This window comes from Microcebus murinus, chromosome 8, assembly GCF_040939455.1.
Source record: "Microcebus murinus isolate Inina chromosome 8, M.murinus_Inina_mat1.0, whole genome shotgun sequence".
Lineage (NCBI taxonomy): Eukaryota > Metazoa > Chordata > Mammalia > Primates > Cheirogaleidae > Microcebus > Microcebus murinus.
In genome coordinates this window covers 74795897-74820689 of record NC_134111.1, presented here as the reverse complement: position 1 = coordinate 74820689, position 24793 = coordinate 74795897, and the positions used below count along the sequence as shown (strand labels likewise).

Genomic DNA, 24793 nt, shown 5'->3' with positions numbered 1-24793 from the left:
CTCCTACCTTGTAGGGGAGAAATTCTTCTTTCCTCATCCATTTCTCTTTTTTTTTAATTTGTATAAATTTAAGGGGTACAAGTACAATTTTGTTACATGGATATACTGTATAGTGGTGAAGTCAGAGCTTTTAGTGTATCTGTCACCCAAATAATGTATATTGTACCTATTAATTTCTCATCATCCACCCCTTCCCTTCCCTCCACCTTCTGAGTCTCCAATGTCTATCATTCCACACTCTATGTCCATGTGTACACATTATTTAGCTCCCACTTACAAGTGAGAATATGCTTTATTTGACTTTCTGTTTCTGAGTTGTTTCACTTACGATAATAGCCTTCAATTCCATCCATATTGCTAAAAAAGTCATGAATCATCCTGTTCTATCTCAATCTACATTTGAAAATGCTTCCTATTTACGCAGCTCCTCTCTTTTCCCCCTCCTCCATCAAATCTGTAGCCACAGCTTGCAATTTGTGTGTGGCTATTTTTCATGGACTCACACACTCTCTTAGGTTTCTGAAAGGATAACATTTTCAAGGCATGGACAGTAGGAGAATGTCTATGTAGGTGTTGGGTTTATCTGCTAGACTCATCATAGAGAAGCCCAATGAAGTCTTCATCCCAACCTGAGTGATCAAAAGCAAGTCCTGGAGATCACATTTAAATGAGTACATTGATGAAGAGTAAACACCACAGGCAGCTTCCCTGGGCTCTGGGAGATAAGCCCTAATGCAGAAAGAGGTGGCTGCCATTGTGTGCTGCTTCTGGGCATTAAGCTGGATATTGCAGGTAATGTTGCTATGAACATTCACATATAACTGTTTGTGTAGATATATGTTTCCCTTTCTCCTAGGTAAATATCAGGAGTGGAATTTGTAGGTCTTACAATGACTCTATGCTTACCCTTTGGGGGAACTGCCAAACTATTTTCCAAAATGGATACATTCTCATCAGCAATATTCCACATCCTCACCAACACTTGTTTATCAGTTTGGTTTAAGCAATTGTATCATATTATGGTTTTTATTTGCATTTCCCAAATGATTAATAATGCTGAGCATTTTTTTCATGTGCTTATTGGCTGTTTATATATCTTCTTTGTCCTTATGTATTCTTTTTTTATATTTTAGAATATTACAGGGGTACAAAAGTTTAAGTTACATATATTGCCTTTGCCCTGCCTGAGTCAGAACTGCAAGCATGCCCAACCCCCAGACAGTGCACACTGTATCCATTAGGTGTGAATATACCCATCTCCTTCTTCCCCTTCCCATCTGCCCAACACCCAATGAATGTTACTACCATATGTGCACATAAGTGTTAATCAATTAGTACCAATTTGATGGTGAGGACGTATGGTGCTTGTTTTTCCATTCTTGTGATACTTCACTTAGTATAATAGAATGGGCTCCAGTTCCATGTAGGATAATACAAGAGGTGCTAGTTCATCATTGTTTTTTGTGGCTGAGTAGTACTCCATGGTATACATATACTACATTTTATTAATCCATTCATGTATTGATGGGCACTTGGGTTGTTTCCACATCTTTGCAATTGTGAATTGTGCTTCTATAAACATATGAGTGCAGATGTCTTTTTTATAGAATGTCTTTTTTTCCTTTGGGTAAATACCCAGTAGTGGGGTTGCTGGATCAAATGGTAGTTCTATTTTTAGTTCTTTGAGCTATCTCCGTATTACTTTCCATAGAGATTGCACCAGTTTGCAGTCCCACCAGCAGTGTATGAGTGTTCCTATCTCTCTGCATCCATGCCAACATTTGTTGTTTTGGGACTTTTTGATAAAAAACCAATCTCACTGGAGTTAAGTGATATCTCATTGTGGTTTTGATTTGCATTTCCCTGATGATAAGAGATGTTGAGCAATTTTTCATATGTTTGCTAGCCATTAGTCTGTCTTCTTTTGAAAAGTTTCTGTTCATATCCTTTGCCCACTTTTTAATGGTGTTGTTTGATTTTTTCTTGTTGATTTTCCTGAGTTCTATATAGATTATAGTTATCAGCCCTTTATTGGATGTGTAGCATGCAAATATTTTCTCCCATTCTTTAGGTTGTCTGTTTGCTCTATTGCTCTTTGCTGACAATATGATATGATATCTAGAAAACCTCAAAGATTCAACCAAGAGACTCCTGAAATTGATAAATGAATTCAGCAAAGTCTTAAGCTACAAAATCAATGCACACAAATCAGTAGCTTTCATATACTCCAATAACAGTCAAGCCGAAAATCAAATTGAAGACACAGTACCTTTCACAATAGCATCAAAGAAAACAAAATATTTAGGAATACATTTATCTAAAGAGGTGAAAGACCGATATAGGGATAACTATGAAACACTGAGAAAAGAAATTGCAGAGGATGTAAACAGATAGAAAATCATACCATGCTCACGGATCAGCAAAATCAACATTGTTAAAATGTCTATACTACCCAAAGTGATCTACAGATTGAATGCAATCCCTATTAAAACACCAACATCATTTTTCACAGATCTAGAAAAAATAATTCTATGCTTCGTATGGAACCAGAGAAGACCCTGTATAGCCAGAGCAACTGTAAGTAAAAAAACAAATTGGGGCCGGGCGTGGTGGCTCACGCCTGTAATCCTAGCACTTTGGGAGGCCGAGGCGGGCGGATTGCTCAAGGTCAGGAGTTCGAAACCAGCCTGAGCGAGACCCCGTCTCTACCAAAAATAGAAAGAAATTAATTGACCAACTAAAAATATATATACAAAAAATTAGCCGGGCATGGTGGCGTATGCCTGTAGTCCCAGCTACTCGGGAGGCTGAGGCAGTAGGATCGCTGAGCCCCGGAGATTGAGGTTGCTGTGAGCCAGGCTGACGCCACGGCACTCACTCTAGCCTGGGCAACAAAGTGAGACTCTGTCTCAAAAAAAAAAAAAAAAAAAAAAAAAAAAAAAAAACAAATTGGGAGGCATCAATTTATCAGACTTCAAGCATACTACAAGGCTATAGTAACCAAAACCGCTTGGTACTGGCACAAGAACAGAGACAGACCAATGGAACAGGATGGAGAACCCAGATATAAAACCATCCTCATATAGCCATCTAATCTTTGACAAAGCAGACAAAAACATACACTGGGGAAGAGAATCCCTATTCCATAAGTAGTGCTGGGAAAATTGGATAGCCACATGCAGAAGACTGAAATAGGATCTGCAACTCTCACCTCTCATAAAAATCAGCTCACAATGAATAACAGACTTAAACCTAAGGCATGAAACCATAAGACCTCAAGAAGAAAATGTTGGCAAAACTCTTATAGACATCAGCCTAGGCAAAGAATTAATAAAGAAGACCGCAAAAGCAATCACAACAACAACAAATAAATAAATGGGACCTGATCAAATTAAAAAGCTTCTGCATAGCCAAGGAAGCTATCATTAGAGCAAACAGACAACCTATAGAATGGGAGAAAATATTTGCATGCTATACATTTAATAAAAATCTTTGAAATTATTGTCCATTGAAGTTTTCTCATTCCACTTGAGTCAGTTATTCAAAAAAAACCCAAACTTCCCTGTATACCACCACCAATTTTTCATACTGTTTATTCCAGATTGCTTATTATTATTGCTTTGTATCTTAAATTTTCACTTAATATCACACTACTTATATAACCTATATATCTACTTTATTACTTTAAATGGCTAAAATGTTTTTTTATTTTAGTAATGATAGCCAATATTTTTATCGCAGTGTGCTGTATTAGTACCTTTATCCATTAGCTCATTTAATCCTCGGAACAATCCTATGAGGTAGATATGTTTTATATATGAGAAAATTATAGCACAAAGGAGCTAAGTGTTTAATTTAAGGATACCTAGGAATCAAGTGGTAGACCTTTGTTTTGAACAAAGGTGGACTGACTGTCGAGTCTGTTCTACTAACCACTAATTCTACTGTTTCTCATTATGAGACTGCATAACAATTAATTAATCAATGCCCTGTTAAGAATGTTCTTTATTGGTTATTTAAAATTTGCTTTTTTGGAAAATTTATGCTGCACCTATACAGTCCCCCCAAATTCAGTCTTCACAGGATATAAAATGAAAAAGAAGTCATCTTTTCCCACCACAACCTCACTACCAATCTCAATCCCCCAAGATAACTAGTTTTAACAGTTTGCTTTATAGTTCTTCTAGTATTAAGTTTTGTTATAGTTTTAAATTATGTAGTTGAAACTCTATTTTATTTCAACTTGATTTATCAGCTTTAGGTACAATGTGTTGTTATCATACCCTGAAAGATGAATAATTTAGAGCATTTATAATACTTCAAACCTTCCTTCTATAAATTTTCTTCTCAGTTTATTAAACATATTATTTTTAAATTTTTTTTTTTTTTTTTGAGACAGCGTCTCGCTTTGTTGCCCAGGCTAGAGTGAGTGCCATGGCATTAGCCTAGCTCACAGCAACCTCAAACTCCTGGGCTCAAGCAATCCTGCTGCCTTAGCCTCCTGAGTAGCTGGGACTACAGGCATGCACCACCATGCCCGGCTAATTTTTTGTATATATATTAGTTGGCCAATTAATTTGTTTCTATTTATAGTAGAGACGGGGTCTCGCTCTTGCTCAGGGTGGTTTCGAACTCCTGACCTTGAGCAATCCTCCCGCCTCAGCCTCCCAGAGTGCTAGGATTACAGGCGTGAGCCACCGCGCCCGGCCTATTTTTAATTTTTATAATAGTTATCTGTAAGGCTTTTTAGTAATATGTTTGAAATATTTCTTGGTGTTTAAACCACCAACAATGTACAATGTCTATCAACTTCCTACTATAAAAGATGAAAAAAAAATTTTTTGAATGTGTTTTATTTTCCTGTCCTCTGCATCTACTAAATTTTTGTTATTCATATATTATTTCTTTGTCAAGGTTTTAACACTTACATTCTATTATACTATTGTAGTTAAATATTTTATTTATTTATTATAGATTAAGTGTATGTTAACTCCAAGAAAACTTCATTTATAATATTATGAAAATTTGAGTATTAATCACTGTTGACTCAAACAGTGTATATAATAGGTCCATGAAAAGTAAATGTGACACTTCTGCTTCAAGCCAAAGTGGACTTACAGGAACCTGATTTACCTCTCTGCCTTAAATAATGTGAAACCCAGACAAACCATATGGAAAAGTGGTTTTGAGACATTGGAAAAAAGGCAGCATGGGACTGAGTCCTTAGAGAAGGTGACTGTTTGGGGAGACCCCAGCTTAAATAAGGTTCCAGTACCAGAGTGACTAGCAACCTTGCTCTAATGGGAAATGAAGGAGAGCTAGACATGAGTATCTTTCATGAGATACTTCTTTTATCTAGCAGATGGCTTAATGCCTAGTTATCTGACCTCAGTCCAGTGGGTCCCTCACATGGGAAACTTGTTCATGCTGGCAGATGCCCTTGCAGCTCTTGTCTGATTGTGTCTAATTTATGCCTGCCTGACCATCACTCTGACGCTTGGGAGCTTGCCTTTTGTTTCCCCCAGCATCTCAGGGAAAACCTGGCCTGGAGTAGCCTCTAGTTCTTTAGATGGAAGGTGCAAAATTAATATTCCACCACAGTAAGGAACAAGTTCAAAGAGTTTTACTTACAGAGCCGAGGCAAGGAGGACACAATGAGTTGGGAAGGCAGTCCTCAGCAGAAAGAGAAAGAGTGAAGAGCACATAGCAACATATATACAAATGAGAATAAGGTGTGGGTTACTTTACATTCCTGGGCAAATTCGTGAATGGTTAATTTAAGGAAGTGGTGGGAAAGCAGGGACCCCAGTCTGCTAGGCTAGAGGTATATCTGCTAGAGGTACATTTAAGTTCTTATCTCTGGCCCCCAGCTTGAACCATTTGGGTGTGGTGTAGAACTGGAAACTGTGTCAAGGGTGATCAAGCCTTGCTGCTGGTATGAGAAAGTTAAACTTGTATTCACAATGGATGCTGGGGCAACATAAAATTGTAAGAATTCAGTACAGAGACAAATAAGGTGTGCCTTATAATTGTATCAGTTTACTGCATGAAGGCAGCAGCATCATGAAGGGGAACCAAAATAGAGCTTGGAGGTCTCACTGGGTTAAGGAGACAGAAATTGGAGTTTGGCAGAGACAGAATTTGTAGAATAAAGTACCAGAAGCAGAGAAACTATAGAAGCAGATCTCTAATTAATTCTGGAGTCTTTGGCTGAGTACTGATCTAAGCAGGAAATTACTGAAGGCAAGGGAAAGAACCACTGGAAAGGATTAGGTAGAAAATTGTAGGCACTCATACAGGACCACCAATAATTCATATTACCATTAGCCAGAATGGAAAGACTAATAGCACATGTGACAGCAAGTAGAATTCTTAGAAGGGCATCATCTTAGTGGAGAGCTAAGTCAGCCCCTCTAAACCTTCACTAAAGGCTTCTCTGAACAATCCCTCCCTCCCAATCAATCTTAGAAGCAAAGAACCTAGTTAGATTACAAATAATTTATATGTGAACCAGAGCACAAACACTATTTTAAAGAGGAAAACAAAATCTAGCAACCAACAGCAAAAGATCTATAATTCATACCATCCAATAAAAAAATTACCAGGCATGCCAAGAAGCAATAAAATATGACTTATAATGCTGGGGGGAGTGGGGAATCATTCAATAGAAAAAGACCCAGAAATGACAGAGATGGTGGAACAAACAGAAAAGGACATTAACAGAGGTATGATAAATATAGTCCACATATTCAAGAAGATAGAGGAAACAAGTATGAAGAGGAAAGAAATGAAAGGTATAACTAGTTCAAATGGAATTTTTAGAGATGAAAAATACAATATCTGAAATGAATAATAACCTTTAAGGGATTAACAAAATATTAGATGCTGCAGAAGATCAGTGAATCTGAAGACATAGGATTAGGAGTTATCCAAAATGAAGCACACAAAGAAAAAGATTTTAAAAAATAAACAAAGCATCAGTAACTTATGTGAAAATACCAAGTGGTATAACACACATGTAATTGAAATCTCAGAGAGGGAGGAAGATGAAAAAAATTTTTTTTGAAGAAATAATGGCCACAATGTTTTCAAATTTTATGAAAACTATAAACCTTCAGAGAGTCTCAATAAATCCCAAGGGGGAATGAACCTAAAGAAAACTATACTAAGGCATATTATAATCATATATTGCTTAGAATGAATGATAAAGAGAAAATCTTAAGAGCACCCAAGGGGACAAAAGGCACATTATTTACAGAGGAATAAATATAAGAAAAATAGCAAAGTTCTTATTAGAGACTATGTAAGGCAGATGACCATGGAGTGACATAATTAAAGTAATGAAGGAAAAAAACCTGTTAACTTAGAATTCTTTAACCAGTAGTAACATCTTTGAAAATGAAGGTAAATGAAGACCTTTGCAGCAAACAAAAATTGAGAGAATTAGTTGCAAGCAGACCTGCACAATAACAAATGTTAAAGGGGAAAGACATTAACAAAATGACAAACTAGGAAGTTCCAAGCTCTTGTTCCCCTGAGTAACATTTTAAAAAACAACCAGAAGCTGTCTGAACCAACTTTGTAGGAGCTCTGAAAAACAATCAAAGTTTACAGCAACCAAACAAACACCCAATCAAGAAAAAGCCATCAAAAAAAGCCAAAAAAAGAGAAAAAGGAGTGGAGAAGTTTCTGGGCATTTTTATTCATCCTTTACTCCATCCCCTTCCAGGGTACGGCAGTACTGTTGGTCTTGAGCAGTGTAAGCCAAGTTCCCAGTTCCCTTCCTGAAACTGGAGGGAGCATAATCTTATTTGCAAATTATTGTGTATGTCTGTTCTAACCTAGCTATGGGATACCTGAAGGACAGACATGCTTGTCTCCCTCTCACATAACTTGGAATGTAGACAGGAAAAGCAGTGAAAACTGGTCATAAAAGCTACAAGGGGACTACAAACACACAGATAAACTGGGTCAAGAGATTCAGGGAGAAGATATGCAATAGATCATCTAAGGTCCAAAGGAACTAGTTTTCTGTTTGTAAATTCAGTCTCAACTTGTTATAAGCCTATTCAGATTGTTTGTTTCTTCTTGAGTCAGTTGTGGTAGTTTGCCTCTTTGAGGGATTTATATATTTCATACAAGTTATCCAACTTGTTGGCATACAAATGTTCATAGTATTTTCTTATAATCCTTTTTATCTCTATAAAATCAGTAGTAATATACTGCTTCCATTTCTGATTTTCTTAATTTAAGTCTTTTTTTCTTAGCAGTCTAGCTAATGGTTTGTTAATTTTGTTGATCTTTTCAAAGAACCAACTTTTCATTTCATTGACATTCTCTATTGTCTTTTTATTCTCTGTTTTATTTACTTCTATTCTAATCTTTATTATTTCCTTTCTTCTACTTTAGCTTTGGGTTTAGTTTGCTCTTTTTATTCTAATTCCTTAAGGTATAAAGTTAAGTTGTTAATTTGAGATCTTTCTCTTTTTTAATGTAAATGCTTATAGCCACATATTTATCTCTTAGCACTGATTTTTCTACACCCCATAAGTTTTGGCATGCTATGTTTTCATTTGTCTCCAGGTATTTTCTAATTTCCCTTATAATTTCTTCTATGGTTAAGACTTTTTATTTATACAAGATGATAGGTAGAAAAAGAATTTTTTGTTTAATTTCTACATATTTGTGAGTTTTTCAGTTTTCTTCTGTTACTGATTTCTAGCTTTATTCCACTGTAGAAGAATAAACTCAGTATGAGTAGAAGTTGTTAAATCAATTAAGAATCACGTTTAGCCATGAGTAACAAAAACTTAGAAACAGTGGCTTAAGTAATGATACTGTGGTTTCATGATGTCATCAGGGACCCAGGTTCCCTTTGTTTTGGGACAGTGATCCTCAGCATGTGCATGTTATTGTGAGGTAACGCCAGGTGAACTCTGTATCTCCAGGCATCACAATATATCCCAGGTAGAAAGAAGGGAAAGGATGAGGTCAATTAAATATCTCTTGGCTAAGTCTGCTTCTGTTTTAAGATACTCTCTCAGAAGCTTCTCCCAGCAACTTCCAAATATATCTTGTTGGCCAGAATCTTGTCACATGGCCACTCCTGTCTGCAAAGGAAGCTGGAAGATGTAGCTCTTTTAACTGGGGACATTTCTGCTCCCTTAAAAATAGAGGTTCTTGAAAGAACATATTTTGGGAAAGCAAATAGCAGTCTCTGTCACAGAGAGCAAGAGACTACTTAGGATACTATTGCTTGGGGAGATGACAGTGGCTTATTCTATAGTGGTAGTGGGGTTGATGGTAGTGATTGAATATATGATATATTTTGCAGGTAGCAGCCACAGGACTTAATGCTGGATTAGTTATAGAAAGGAGAAGGAAGAAACGAATAAAGGATCACTCAGGTTTCTGGCCTAACAATTCAGTAGCTGGCAGCACCATCAACTGAGATGAGGAGAAATAGAGAAACACCGAGGATTTATTTTTTAGGGGGCACGGGGTGACGACAATCTAGGATTATGTTTGTATAAATTAAATTTGAGGTGATTATTATGCAGCTGAGTGGAAATAAATATCCTCTTGAATAAGGATACTATTTAGAACCTTGTCCAAGAGTCACCCTCCCCCTGCATTCCTCAGAAATATTTCTATTTACTCTGTAGTTAGTTCTGTTTGTTTTTATTGATTCTTCACTTACATGCATCGATTTTCCTCATATGTCTGGTGAACTTTGTTCATTTTATGTTTGTAAATGTATGTTGTATGTTGATTGTGTAGATGTGCTCTGTGTAAGCACCAGTTTTCCCTGGAGGGTGTGTGGGCATGGCAGAGGGCAGGAAGGATGGCGGGGGACCTTACATTTCCAAAGAACCAGTGTGTTTCTTTCCTGCATGGAACTTCCTTCCCTCTCTTTCTATCCTCCTTCCATTGTCTGATGTGGAAGTGTGAGTTTCAGCAAGCTCTACACTGCTTCTCTGTCAAGGCCCAAAACTCATTTGAGATCTCTACGGAGGCAGATGCCAGGTGTTCCTTAGAGAACGGTTATTTGGTGTTTGGTGAGTGACCGGGGAGAGACACTGCTGGCAGTGGTATATGCCCCCCATGCACAGAGAAAGAGAGTGGTGACGAAGAAGGGCTCAAGTGATCCAGCTCTTCCAAACGCAGCTCTTTTAACTAATAACTATGAAAATTACCTCACGATAAGATTCTCTTTGTATATGCTGACTTTGAATTTATTGCTCCTCAGGCCCACCTGATTTCTGATGTTTAAAGCCGGTTTTTCTTATTGGGTTTTCCCATTAAGTCAATTCTATCTACTTTCATAGTTTCTGAATTTTCTCAAACTTTTCTAGATCCTGGTGTCTCACTTTACTGATTTCCAGTCTTGCCATGAGCTCTTCCTTTTTGAAATAATATTTTCTGTTAATATACTAGAACCTTGGGATATGGGAGAGTAGACCCACACATGTGGTTACTGTCCTGAAGCTCCCGTATTGGTGTGTTCTGTTGTCTTTTCCTAGCTTTCTAAGGTGAATACTTAGAGCATTCCCCCGATATAACTTTACTGAAGTTTTTTATTTACAAAAGTTATTATATGGTTATCTAATCAATAATACAGAGAATGAAAATTAATAGTGCCCTCCTTCCTCTCCTTCATAGGTACTCTCTTGAGAAAATAATTTAGCATTTTGAATCCACTCACAGATTTTTCCATGCTTATATTAGGGGACAGTCTTTGTTTTGTTTTTTACAAAAATGAAATCATGTTCTTCTACTATTGGTTCTCCTACTTCTTTATCATATATATTTCATTTATTTTTATTTTTTTCTATTAAATTTCTTTAAAGTAATGAAGTTTCAATGTTAGAATTGAAACTATTTTTAAGGGAGATTTTGGGAAATGCAAGCAAAGAAAAATAAAATGAACACAATATGTGTGGAAGTACAGGATATATTTCAAGAATTCAGACACATTTGGTTGGAGGATAGAACTATACTGGGGAATGTTAAGAAACTTGCAGAAATAATTTAGTCAGTATGTGAGGACAATGAATAACAGCAAAAGTAGGAAGCCGTTGAAGATTTAAGAATTAGGGTCCTGTTATTAACTGCCTAATAATAATGAAACCTTGAAACAATCCAAAAGTGTCTGTTTTAAAAATATAACTCATCGAATCATTATTCGATGATTAACCTGATATACAATGAACCCTCTACAGACTAAAGGACATAATGTATAGGAAAGTGGTTTGAAGTACTGAATGTTCTATAAAGAGATGGTGTTGAGTTTTCTGGGTATGAGCTGTTAGTGTGGATGCACATTATGATGCTTCTAAAGCAACTCAGTCTCTCTCATTGCTGTCTGGATTGTGTGGTGGAGGAAGTATCTGATGAAAACTTAGGATACCTAGGATTTAGGCTACTCATCTTCTGGGTTACCTGGAGCAAGGAACTTTAGCTTCAGATTCTTGTGTAAATTAAGAACTAGTGCTAGATTATCTCTAAACGTGCCTTCATGTCTAACACTTCAATGGTTCTGAGATTCTATAATTGTTCCTAAAATATATACCTTGATTTAGCACCAGTTTATTTTTAGGCTTTTTTTTTTTTTTTTTTTTGAAACAGAGTCTTGCTTTGTCACCCAGGCTAGAGTTCAGTGGCATCATCATAGCTCACTGCAACCTCTAACTCCTGGGCTCAAGTGATCCTCCTGCCTCGGTTTCCCAAGTAGCTGGGACTACAGGCATGTACCACCACACCCAGCTAATTTTTCTATGTTTTGTAGAGATGGGGTCTCACTCTCACTGAGGGTGGTCTTGAACTCCTCGCCTCAAGCGATCCTCCCACCTTGACTTCCCAAAGTGCTAGGATTACAGGCATGAGCCACGGCACCCTACCAGGCAGTTTTAAGTATTCATTTAACAATGACAGGTTCACAATCATTGAAAATGCTATTTGAGTATAACATCAGCTGCCATTTATTATCTAAATGCATTTTACAACCTTTTGAAGTCAGATTACATTGGTTCTGACAATTCTATTTCATTTCTATTTTTATTTCTGCTTGAAGTTGCTGTGCATTATTTTGACTTTACAAATTCAATAGAGTGAATATTAAAATACCAAGAAAGCTAACATATATATATATATATATATATATATATACACACACACACACACATATTTGTTTGATAACTGGCAAAGTATAATAGTTATGAGAAAAATATTTATTTAGGTTTTAAATTTTTTTACATGTTTAATAACTATTGAAAGAATAAAACGATCTTAGGAAATATCCTTGCATTATAAGTAGTCTAAAATTAAAACTTCTTTTTTTATAAGGTGGCTTATTCACCAAAAGAACACAATTTACCAATTATCAGACCAGAAAATATAGAATTGAAGCCAAACTTTCAGGTGAGTCCTGAGTTATCCTACCCCAATATCAGTTATATTTGATTACAAGGTTTATTCAGTACTTCATGTAATTCAACAGTTCCAAAACTAGGCTACTCATTAGAAACAAGTGGCTATCAAACAAATAAAAAATACATGTTTCTAGGTCCACTTCCAACCTAATGAATCTCAACCTAGAAGCGGAAGGTGGGAATCTGTATTTCTCAAACAAAAAACCCAGAAGATTCTTAATCTGTCCCCTGGGTATCCACTAGAATTTAAAAACCAGTTATAATCCATTGTATCCATTGAAATGAACTTTGAACTACTAAGTTGAAATAAAAGAAAACAAATATTGGGCTGATTTGTCCACATTTTTCTTTTTTCAGTTGGATAATCAGAAGTTCTATGAATAAAGGGTTTGATAAGAAACTTCATTTTGAAGGCTGATTCAATGATAGAATAGCCTGACCCCAAAGCTACAAAACTGCCCATGGATATTACACTGAAATTTCATTGTAATCCAAGTTTTTAATACTGTTCTCTCTCCATTAACCATTCCTGATGCATTAAATAGTGTGCATCAAAAAGCAGGATTCTACTGTGACATGTTAAGTCCTGGGTGGAGCTCATCACCATTGTTGAAACTTTCAGACTTAAAGGCAGATGATATATGCCCCTAAGTCAGAGTTTAGAGAATATTTATGATACTTTTCATGGGATATATACTGCTTGCCTGCTATTTAAAAAAAAAAAAAATTTACATTGCTACTAAAACGGTAAATATTTATAAGGATAAGTTGTGAAAGGTAGGAGCATAAATAGATAAATTGACAGATTGCTCAAAGAAAATTAACTAGACAATTTATTATAAATTCAAAATCAATGCTACACGGTATCTTACCTTTTCTTTAATATTGCAGTTTCAGAAAATCTGCAAGGACGGTTTTGATCCTTTTCTAAGGAAGATAAACAAAAAAATGTCAGTCAGAAAAAGGAAAGACCAAGATACATACAAATGTGGAAACATTTTAAGTGCAGAGGTTATAGAGCATGAAGACCAAGATCCTCCTTATCCAGCACATTCAGAAACTGCAGTACCTACTAGCTTCACAATAAAGACTTCAGACAGTGAAAATCAGTTAGCCAATGATCCTCCTATCATCGCAATAAACCCTGAATGTTTTAGGGATACATTAAAAGTAAACCAACCAAATGGATCTTTATCAAACCCATCAGCGACTGGAAGTGCAAGTAGATGGTCCTTTGCAAAGTCAGTAACTGTTAACTCCCATATAGAAAATTTAAAACAATCAATGCTACTCAAGACAATTTTAGGTAAAAATCTGCAAGACCTTTCAGACAAATTATTTTGTAAACCAGAAGTTGATATGAACACTGAAGCAAAAAAGAAAAATAGTTCTCCACTTTTAAGCATTCATGATAAACCATCAAGTAGTATGGAAGACAAAGCATTGGAAAAAAATCAAGATTTAAACAGCTGCTTTTCAGAAAAAGATATTTCAAATTCAAAGCCTGTTGTAAGTAAAATGATTAAAAATCTTTCTGCAGATTCACTTTCAGAAGGTGGACCAGGAAAATCTCTAGAAGTAAAAGAATGCATCTCTAAAAAACACTTAGAGGCTAGTAAGATAGATTTTCCAATGAAAAAAAAGAGTAGTTTCAAAAAGAAACATTTAATAAGTGAAGTATGTAGATCCAAATCAGATTTAAGTGGCAATGTATATGACTATGCTATAAAACAAATATTCACTGCACCAAACTTCTCAAAATTGGAGATAGGAATGAAAGAGCCAGGAGAAATACAGATGAACTTGCAGGATCAATTATTCAAACCTTGGGAGAGAAGTTTATCTTCACATATTCTAGTTTCCTGTGAAAACAATGATGATGAAATAGAATTGCCAAAGGCGAAATCTGTTGTAAGCCAGATAATACAAGCATTTCCTCTAGACACTCTTTTACAATCTGGGATAATCAAAGTGGTAGAGTTAGATAAAGAACACCAAAGGAATTCTATGCTGAATTCAAAATTAGCCTGTCATGAAGAAAAGCTAAAGGATTCTACACAGGATTATTCAGAAATCAAAAGCAAAATAGAACTTCTTTCAGAGCAGAATATACCCGTCATTTCCAAAGGTAACATTTCTTCCGTTAGTAGAGTTAAACTTCTAGAGGAAAGCCAAAATATGCTCCCACATGATTCAAGATACCATTCAACATCATATCAAGAAACAGATTTGCCAAGTCATGGTCAGTGGCTTGATAGAGAAGAAAATGATCTATGTTCTACTTTAGAAAATTTAGCTGAATCATTAATGGGTAAACTTAGTGAGTCAGATGAAATAATGTTAAAATCCTTTTTAAAAAATATCTTTAATGCTTTTTTTCAATATAATCAGTCTGAAAGAAGAAAACAACCAGAAAAAGAATTAGAATGTCTAATTCAACATTCTTTTGCAAATGATACAGAAGATCTTGAAGAAATCCAAGGGAGTTTTGATAAAACAGACAAATTAGACAGAAAACCTATTTTGAGTCCAAAGCTGCGTGTGTTTCTAGAAGAACTCTCAGAGACAGAAGTAAAAAATTTAAAGTCTGAGTTAAGTAAACAAATTCAGCATTACCTTGTAGAAAGACTTTCAGAATCAGGACATATCACTAGGGAGGACTTACCAAAAATCTATCAAAATTTGTATTTGATGAATGAAAAAGCAGAACTGAAAGGACAAAACGTTTTTCAGGAGAAATATTCAGAAACTGTAGAAGAAATCATGTCTTTTTTAAATGATTTTAATCATCATTTCATAGATAAACATTTAGAAATAAAGCTAAGATCTTTTTTAAGTGAAATTCTCCAAAATTATTTTCTAAAAAACCTTTCAGAAAGCAGTTTGTTTAGTGAGACAGAATCTGAGAGTATACACTCAAACCTATCTTCTCTAAGAACTAAAAGTGCCTCAGTATCTTTTCATGAGTTAGGACAAGATATTTCAAAGGGGAGCTTTGGTAGAAGGCTTGAAATAAATATGAAATATCCCTTAACTAAATCTCTACAAAACTATCTGATAGCTTTATCAGAAAATGAATTATTAAATCTAAAAGACAATTTAAGTAAACGCCTCCAGAGCCTTTTGATAGAAAAACTTTCAGAATCAGGATTAATGACAGAAAGGCAATTAGAGGGGATCAATCAGCATATAAATTGTGTTAATTCTAGTTCCACACAATTAAAATATATAAAGACAGATTTACCTTTTAGAGATGAAAATCATTTTATAGATGAGCATTCAGGAAAGCAAAATAAATATCCAAAAATTGCTCAAGAAACCACTTTACTAAAGGTTCCTGATAATAAACTTAGAGAAACAGAATTGATCAGAGAGGAAGAAAAAGAATGTTTTTCCTCGTACAATTTAAAAGAAATTTCATCAGTAATTAAGGAACGGAAAAGTTATTACCCTAAAGAAGAAACTAAAACAGTAAGTTTCACAGAATTACAACCTCTTTCCAACAAAAATATCCAGGCAATTCTATTAAATAAATCATCAGAAAGACTTACAGATATATCGCTTAAGAAACAAAGGAAAGAACATGGTATTGTGCATCTCCCTCAAGCAGAAAATTCTATTAGTAAAACAGAGATTCAAGACCCATATAATTGGGGTAGTAAATCAAAAACAACTCAATCAAAAGTTGGCTTTGAAAGGACACTGAAAATGACACCACTTGAAAAAAAGGATCATATTAACATCTGTAAGTTGACTGGTCAGGAAAAACCTGAAGCAGTATTGTCATCATATCCAGGAATTCCTAATTACAAAATGCCAAGGGAAGATGAAGAATACTTAAACAGAATCACTTTCCCTTCTTGGCAGACTAACACTTTAACTCATTTCAATTCAGAGACTAGGGAGCAATCAAAACTAGAAGACCAGTATTGTCAGAGATGGAAAGGAAATAACAACAACAATAAAAAACATTTAGTAACATTTGCACAATACAAAAAAGAAATACAAACTCATGATATAAAAGCAAATGAAATTTACAATGAAAAATATGCCAAGTTCCCTGAATCACAATTGTTCAAATATAAAGTTGTAGCAGATGAGAAAAACTCAAAAACATCCCTCCTCCCAGAAGTATTGAAGAGAGAAAATCTGAAACCCAAGGTCAGAAAAGAAAGAGACTATGCTGCCAGACCAAAGAGATCATTTAACAAGATAGCTAAGATACTACCAACTACACCGCCTGAGACGAGAATTCAACTAAGGAAATCTGTTCCAAAGACATTGCTTCACTGGACTGCAAGAAAAACTATACATGTAATAATGTTTTTCTAAATGTTCTACTTCTGTATTTGGCAACGTTCCGTAAAGAATTTACTTTAGGGTATATATGTCTCCATGCGAGTGGGTGTGTAACTTTAATTACCCCCAAGAAATACAGACCTCCAAATTTAAAAATTCTCCTGAAACTTAAATATCACTTCATCTGATTTAAAATACAATCATGAAATGGGGGTGGAGAGGAGAATGTTAACATACTTAGTACTGTTTTATGAAATAAATAAAGGGCACTTTCTTTGGGGAATGAATTACAAAAAGGCACCCTTTCCTCTGACACAGCGTTGAGCCAGAGCAAACATCCCTGTCTATGGTAAAATGGCTGGATTTTAGCCCTCTCTATAAAATTAGCCAGAGGCTATTGTAAGACACAACCAGGTACAACCACTGGCAGTGTCCATATTCTGTAGAAACATAACTGGGATTTTCTTTTCACCGAGATATAACTATAAATATATAGGTGTTTTTCACATAGCTGAATTATCTTTGTTTCAGTAAATGAATATGAAGCTATTCCTATGTGCCAGTTATTCTGCTAAAAATTAGGGATATGCAAAATTTGTAATCTTTGGGATTATGAATTTCACAATTTTAATTTAACCTCTTAGTCTTTTCTTCTTTCACCACCACTCCTCTGCTATATCATGTGCTGAGAAACTTGGGAATTGAAATTTATTTTTAATATTAACATACAACAATTAGAAAGGTAAATATGCTGCTAGGCTTTTATACAAAGCATTCTAAAGCAAAGTTAAAACTAGGAATGGAAGAGACTTACTATTTTTTGAACTACTGGTCTTCTTTATTAGTATGCATAATAGGCATGACCTATAGTGAGAAAACTCATGAGTTCTAAAACTGATATTAAATTGATAATTTGATGTTGTATAATTCTACCTTTATATGGGAAGATAAATCTAATTTCAGAATAGTTGCTTTCAATTTGTTTTCCACAGTAAAACAAATTATTGGCTTTATAGTGGCAGGATAAATATTATATAACTATACATTATATATACTATATATTATATAGATAAATATTATATTAGCTATATAGTGGCAGGGTATAAATATCAGTATAGCTTATACTCTCAATTTAGGTGTTTTCTGAATTCAGTAATTTAGTATTGAGCAACTGTGTGTATGCATGCTTGTATGTGTATACACTAGGAAAAAAGAGTAGAAGATGGGTTCATAGTTTTTAGAACTTTCTAAAGTTCATTTAGACAAATGGAATCTTTAACATTGCTTTTCAAAAAAAGCAAAATGAGTATCCATTTATTTAAATAAATCATATCATCTAACATAAACACAAGAAAATTTTGTTTATGAATCTTAGAAAACAAGCCCAAGAAATTGTGTTTAGGTTAAATGGTAAAAGATCATATAGGATTCAGAACTCTTATCCCAAAAATGGGCAAGAGAGACAGAGTTCTCCTTATTTCCCTCTGTTAACCAACTGTTACTAAAGTTTTCTCTCTAATATTGACAGTGAATTGAGTGGTAAGAGGGTGTTTGTCAAATGATCAGAAAGACTTACTCATCTGATTTTCTAAAATCCAGAAATCTCCCAAAGGAATCAAAACAGAAAAGAGAGAAATTGAGTTGTAGGAGCACCCAGAAAAGTAACCAGTGGTGTGGGTCTCCATGCCCTTCTATTGGCACTCCAGTAATCACTTATATCAACTGTGAAGCAAAAATTATATATTACTCACTAGCATAGCAGAAATTCTCTTAATTTGGCTTATCTATTTGCTCCATGTACATAAGAGAGAAAAATAATATTTCCTTGCCTTCTCCACACCCAAGCAAAAATATAAAATAGGTAGAATTTGTCCTTAGACTCTTTATACCTTCTTTTTGGGAAATATTTTTCTGGCTGCCCTAATTATTAGTCCTGCCCAGTGTTCCCTGACCACCACCCCCCATTATATTAATCCACTCCCATCTTATCTCAAAATCAAAGCAGCCCATTCCCTTGATGTGGCTATCTTTGCAAAGTGTTAAGGGATAAACTGCTCAAACTTCTGATGAAACTAGTTTATTCTAATTTGAGGATGGCTAATAGATCTATACCCTTTTAGGGGTACTTGTAGATTATTATATTTATAAAATATAGTCATATAGAAAATTTGAAAAAAACATTTTTTATTATTTTAGTGTATATATTTTCAATTCGTTTTTTAAAATGTTTTACTGGTTTATTCTTGGTGTGCACATGAAAATTTGTATTATTTTTAATGTAAACATGACAACCATATTCTTGGATGCTGCACACACTCCCCTCTATATATATGAAAATATTTATTAAATTTAAAAAACTATTTTTGAGACAGAGTCTCACTCTGTCACTTGGGCTAGAGAGTAGTGGCATCAGCCTAGCTCACAGCAACCTCAAACTCCTGGCTCAAGCAATCCTCTGCCTCAGCCTCCCAAGTAGTTGGGACTACAGGCACCCACCCACCACTAATTTTTCTATTTTTAGTAGAGATGGGGTCTCGCTGTTGTTCAGGCTGGTCTTGAACTCCTTAGCTGAAGTGATCCTCCTGCCTTGACCTATAAGAGTGCTAGGATTATAGGCGTGAGCCACCGTATCCAGCCTATATTTATAAAATTAATTTTTAAAGAATGAAAGATCAAAGTCTGGGTGATATAAAAAGTAAAATATAAGAGTTCATAATTTATATTTGGGGTTAGGGGAGAGAGATTTTGGTTGAGAGGAATTACTAAGTAGATTGGCCAGCTTTTGGTAGGAGTCTGACCCCTAAGGACAGCTCCCTTAAATTTTTCTGGTTTTCAGCTCCATAGCTTCCCCATCTCTTTTGAAATAACATACTTTGAGACAGTAAGACTTTTTAAAAGCATGGTTTTTAAGGAAGTATCTAGGGGGGGCATTAGGTGTAGAGTTTGAATTTGGGGACTGCCTAAGAGATATTTGTTGCTTTCATTCTTTAACTGTTGCTATTACAAATTTTAGTCCTTATAAATTTAAAATCGACTTCTAAGAAACCTAACTTACCAATCTGATCTTTTAATATTTAGGATTGTTCAGATAAATTCGAGGATTTAAATGGGACTTCATTTAATCATCTTAAAAAAGTAAAATCAAGAACAAGGCTTTTAAGAAAGAGCCCAGATGATAGCCATAATCATACAAGACGCTGTGCAAGACCATATACTGCACCGGAGGTTAACAAACGACAAGAAAACTGCACTGGAAAATTTTCAAGTCCTCGAATGGTTTCGGCAGGCTTAGTTCATATAAATTATACAACTCCAGATTATGAAATGCGTAAAATGCAGCCAAAAAAAAGATTAAAACAGGATATTGAAAAATGTTGGCTCATTTGTGATATTATCCAAATGTTAAACAGGTCAGACTGATATGTGAGGCCAACCATCAGAATATCATTTCACCATCAACAAAATGGTTTGGAGATCTCTCTTTTTGTGTGATAGAAATCAGCAACCAAACTTCATCTTGTTAGAACCATTTTGTTTTGATTAAAATGAAAAATAAACACACTTGATGTAAATGTGTTTTTGTTTATGAACCCTAGAGAACAAGCCCAGAAATACATATTCAGCATATTCAGTTTATATTCGTTAGCAAAGTTTTGTTTCTCAGCTTTTACCTTTTTCACTATATCACTCCAATTCATATTTCTCTGGCTTCTCCAACCTTTGTCACACTCTGAATTATCCCTGTCTACCCAGTCTCCAGGTTCTCTATTTGTAGTTACCTATGTTTAGTGTTTTTGTTTTTGTTTTCTTTTTAGAGACAGGGTCTCGCTCTGTCATCCAGACTAGAGTGCAATGGTGTGTCCGAAGCTCACTGTAGCCTCAAACTCCTAGGCTCAATTGATCCTCTTGCCTTGGCCTCCCAGAGCTCTGGGATTACAGATGTCAGCCATGGAACCTGGCCTATTCAGTCTTTTGTTATGAATATATTTCTACTCTTCAGCTCTAATTATATTTCTAGATTTAGCAGTCTGCAATCCCTTAGGCCTTATGGAGCTTTTATTAATTTAACATCATCTGCTATTGCATCTTTTTACACAATAATAATAAAGAACCTATTTAACATTAATTACTGAAGCATCTCCTACACTGTAGTGACTTTCTAAATTACTCAAAAAAACTGTGAAACAGGTTTCTTTAACCACTTCGGTACAGCGCTCACTGACCGCGAAACCTTGCCCACAGCCGGCACTCATAGTCCGCACGATAGTTTGTGCTGTGCGTTGACGATGAATCCGTTTTGCTCTTGTGTGATGAGGAAAGCTTTGAAGCACTGAAAGCTTGTTTTACTTTGCAGGCAGCTTTACTTGTAATATAAATAAGAATGGGTAACATATACATACATGTTTTCATTACGTTAATTTTAAATGTTCACAATTTTATTTATTTTTTAAATTTTTTTATTTCGGCATATTATGGGGGTACAGATTTTAAGGTTTCAATAAATGCCCTTTCCCACGATTTTATTTTGATAAATGAAAAATGAGAAAAGTCATATCACGGCTGCCAGCTAAAGTCGACACTTGGTTCATCTGTGGCTGTCCACTATAGACGATGCTTGGCTGTGCGCAACTATAAGTCGATGCTGATACCGAAGTAGTTAATAACACCAAACTCAGGCAACTGCATAAAACTATAGAAATTGCATAAAATATAATCTAGCTAGCTAAATCAACATAGGATTTAAACTAGAGACTTCTGAGAATTGGTTCTATTTATATGAAGTACAGTATTTGGTTCTTAAATCCTTTTTCCTCATTAAATTTTTAATGGCAATATTGTGACAAAGAATTAAAAATTTCCTATCATGGAAATCTCTCAAATTTTCTTTCCAAAAGTCTTTTTTAACTCAAAAGTATAACTTTGTATACTTCAAAGAAGAATTCTTTATTAAACATCTACAATATGCTAGATACTTTTGCTAAACATTAGGAATGTACTTAGTGAATAAAACAATATTCTCAGAGTACACAATCTATAACACAGAAGTAATTAGAATTGTGTAAGTGCTGTTTAGGGAGTACTATAGAAGCTCAGAGGAAGGCATTTTTAACTAAAGTGACTGTGCTAGTTTGAGTCCTTCAAAAAGTAGACACCAAAATGAGATTAGACATGTAGTTAGAATGGTCCCCAAATGTGTCCACATCCTAATCCCAGGAACCAGTGAATGTTACCTTATGTGGTGAAGTCTTTTGCAACTGTGATTGAATTAAGGATCTTGAGGTAAGGAGATTATTCTGGGTTATCTGGATGGGCATAATAATCACAAGGGTCGGAGTCAGAGAAGGAGACATGACCAGGAGACAGAGAAGCAGAAGTTAGAATAATGCTTTGCCAAGAGGCGCAGGAAGGCATGAAGCCTCTAAAATCGGGAAATCAGATTCTCCCCTACATTCTCCAGAAGGAACATAGCCCTGCCAACCCATTTTAAACTTCTGACCTCCAGAACCACAAGATAATAAATTTATGTTGTTTTAAGCCACTAGATTTGTGGTAATTTGTTTCAGCAGTGATAGGAAATTAATACTACATGCAAAAGATTTGGGGAGGAGAAAATACTGTGAGGGAAAATGGGAAGGGAGTTGGAGATGGCTTGGAGAGCTGTCAACCATGAATGATGTAGGGCTGACCACTGTGGAAAAGAAGGAGGGGAAAAAAGGTGAATAGGAGATGTCTTAGACCGCTATGCCATGCTAAGTAAATTACAGCAGGGCTGATGGGGAGTGCTCCATTCAAAGCCATTAATCACAAAAGGCCATTGTCTCCCAGAAATGGGCCTGCCTTGCTGTCCCTGTTGCCAAGGGTAGGGGGTAGGACAAGGGTGAGGTAGGTATGGTAGACAGAATAACGTCCCCACTTCTCCTAAAGATGCCTACATCTTATGCCCCAGAACCTGTGAAAAGGTTAGGTTACATGGCTAAGGGGAATTAAGGTTGCTATCCACTGACTACAGATGGGAAGATTACCCTGGCTTATCTGGCTGTGCCTGATGTAATCACAAGGCTCTGTGAAAAGTAGAAGAGTAGAAGAGGAAATTGGAAGAGAGAACCAGAGAAATGGCAGTGTGAGGACTCAGTCCAATTATTGTTGACTTTGAAGGTGGACAAAGAGGGTCATGAGCCAAGGAGCATGAATAGCCCCTAACAGCTAGGGAGGCCAGGGAAACGGATTCCCCTCTAGAGCTTCCAAAAGGAAAACCCCTGCCAACACTTTGATTTTAGCCGAGACCCATTTTGATTGTCTGAAGTAGAAATGTAAAATAATAAATTTGTGTTAAGCCACTAAGTTTGTGGCAATTTGTTACAGCAGCTATGGAAAACTAGCATGGCGAGCAGGGTGCCTAAGGCACAAAATTTAAGAAGGCACTCCCTCAAAGGGTGAGGCTATCAGTCAATTACAATACCCACCGTGGAGGTTAATTTTATGTCAACTGTACTGGGCCACAGGGTACCCAGATACTTGGTCAAACATTACTCTCAGTGTTTCTGTGAGGGTGTTTCTGGATGAGACTAACATGTAAATCGGTAGGCTGAATAAAGCAGATTGCCCTCCCTAATGTGGGTGGACCTCATCTGATCAGTTGAAGACATGAAAAGAATAAAAAATGCTAAACTTCCCCCTAGGTAAGACAGAATTCCTGGCCGGGCGCGGTGGCTCACGCCTGTAATCCTAGCATTCTGGGAGGCCGAGGCGGGTGGATCACTCGAGATCAGGAGTTTGAAACCAGCCTGAGCAAAAGCGAGACCCTGTCTCTACTATAAATAGAAAGAAATTGATTGGCCAACTAATATATAGAGAAAAAATTAGCCGGGCATGGTGGCGCATGCCTGTAGTCCCAGCTACTTAGGAGGCTGAGGCAGCAGGATTGCTTGAGCACAGGAGTTTGAGGTTGCTGTGAGCTAGGCTGACGCCATGGCACTCACTCTAGCCTGAGCAACAAAGTGAGACTCTGTTTCAAAAAAAAAAAAAAGACAGAATTCTTCCTGCCTACCTTTGCACTGGGACACTGGCTTTTCCCTGCCTTTTGACTCAAAGTGAAACAGACTTTTTCTGGATGTTGAGCCTGATAGCCAGTGGACTACAACTACACTATCAGCTCTCCTGGGTCTTTAGCTTGTTGACTCATCTGGCAGATCTTCGGACTTATCGGCCTCCAGAATTGTATGAGCCAATTCCTTATAATAAATATGTTCATATTATATTAATATATGCACATGCACATACATTATATTGGTTGTTTCTCTGGAGTACCCTAATACACCCACAGTAGGAAATCTGAGAAGCACCATTTCCTGGTCTCCATGGTCCACCTTTTGCACCACACATATTCAGGAGAACCTCTAAGGTCCCTATGGAGCTTGCTCGCTGAGGGGAAATTCAGAAGGGGGAAGTGAGTGGGATGAACACAGCCCCCACCACTGCACCTGCTCTCAGGGCCTCAATTAGGCCTCATCCTCTTCCCTCCTCCACTGTCCATTCTAAATTCTTTCACCTTCAGCTTTCATCTTGGTGGGTCTTGGTGCCTTAACAGCTGGAGTAACCCAAACATTCATTCTTGAGGGGGTCTAGCCAGTAAAAATAAAAATAATTGTTTAAAATTGCCTATTAATTTGTGTGTTGTCTTTTTGGTTTTAATTTTTTAGTCAATAATTTTAAGACCATTTTTAATGTATTATAAATAAGATTATACAGATTAAGAAAATCAGCTGAGGTCCCAATTTACCATAGCTCAAACTACATGCTCTTTCTGAAACACAGCATCTCTTTTGCTAGTAAGGAAATACCACTAATTAAGACCTCTATGTTCTCATATGTTATCCCTCCTACAGGAGCAATAACCATGTCAAGGGCCAGAAGACCTTCCACCTCCATTGACTCAAATACCTGGTTGTATTCAATTCACTAGGTTATGTAAATAAATCTGTTTGAGAAAGGACTTTTCTTGGCAGAATAAATTAGAATCTGTATTTTAGCTTTGTCAAGCAACACAAAATAAAAGCATAAAC

The 24793-nt window shown here is 36.0% G+C and overlaps 2 protein-coding genes across 4 annotated transcripts in view; both read left to right on the top strand.

Annotated features, from left to right (window-relative positions):
* CATSPERT (catsper channel auxiliary subunit tau) overlaps positions 1 to 20291 on the top strand; it is a 185603-nt gene extending 165312 nt beyond the window's left edge. For 2 of the 3 annotated variants that reach the window (XM_076005813.1, XM_012738993.3), the window contains exons 16-17: positions 12346 to 12420; positions 19809 to 20291. In XM_076005813.1, coding sequence (XP_075861928.1) covers positions 12346 to 12420; positions 19809 to 20150 — 417 coding nt within the window. In that variant the 3' untranslated portion in view covers positions 20151 to 20291. The remainder of the gene's footprint in view (positions 1 to 12345; positions 12421 to 19808) is intronic. The other variant, XM_012738994.3, reaches the window with a different exon arrangement.
* LOC142872374 (cation channel sperm-associated targeting subunit tau-like) lies at positions 14073 to 16825 on the top strand. The gene has a single exon (XM_076005812.1). It carries the CDS (start codon positions 14205 to 14207, stop codon positions 16761 to 16763), a length of 2559 nt encoding a protein of 852 aa, XP_075861927.1. The 5' UTR covers positions 14073 to 14204; the 3' UTR covers positions 16764 to 16825.
* Positions 20292 to 24793: the final 4502 nt, after the last annotated feature.

Bases quoted from the DNA above. Each gene is read 5' to 3' on its own strand.
- LOC142872374 (XM_076005812.1), top strand. From the start codon at position 14,205: ATGAAAGAGCCAGGAGAAATACAGATGAACTTGCAGGATCAATTATTC.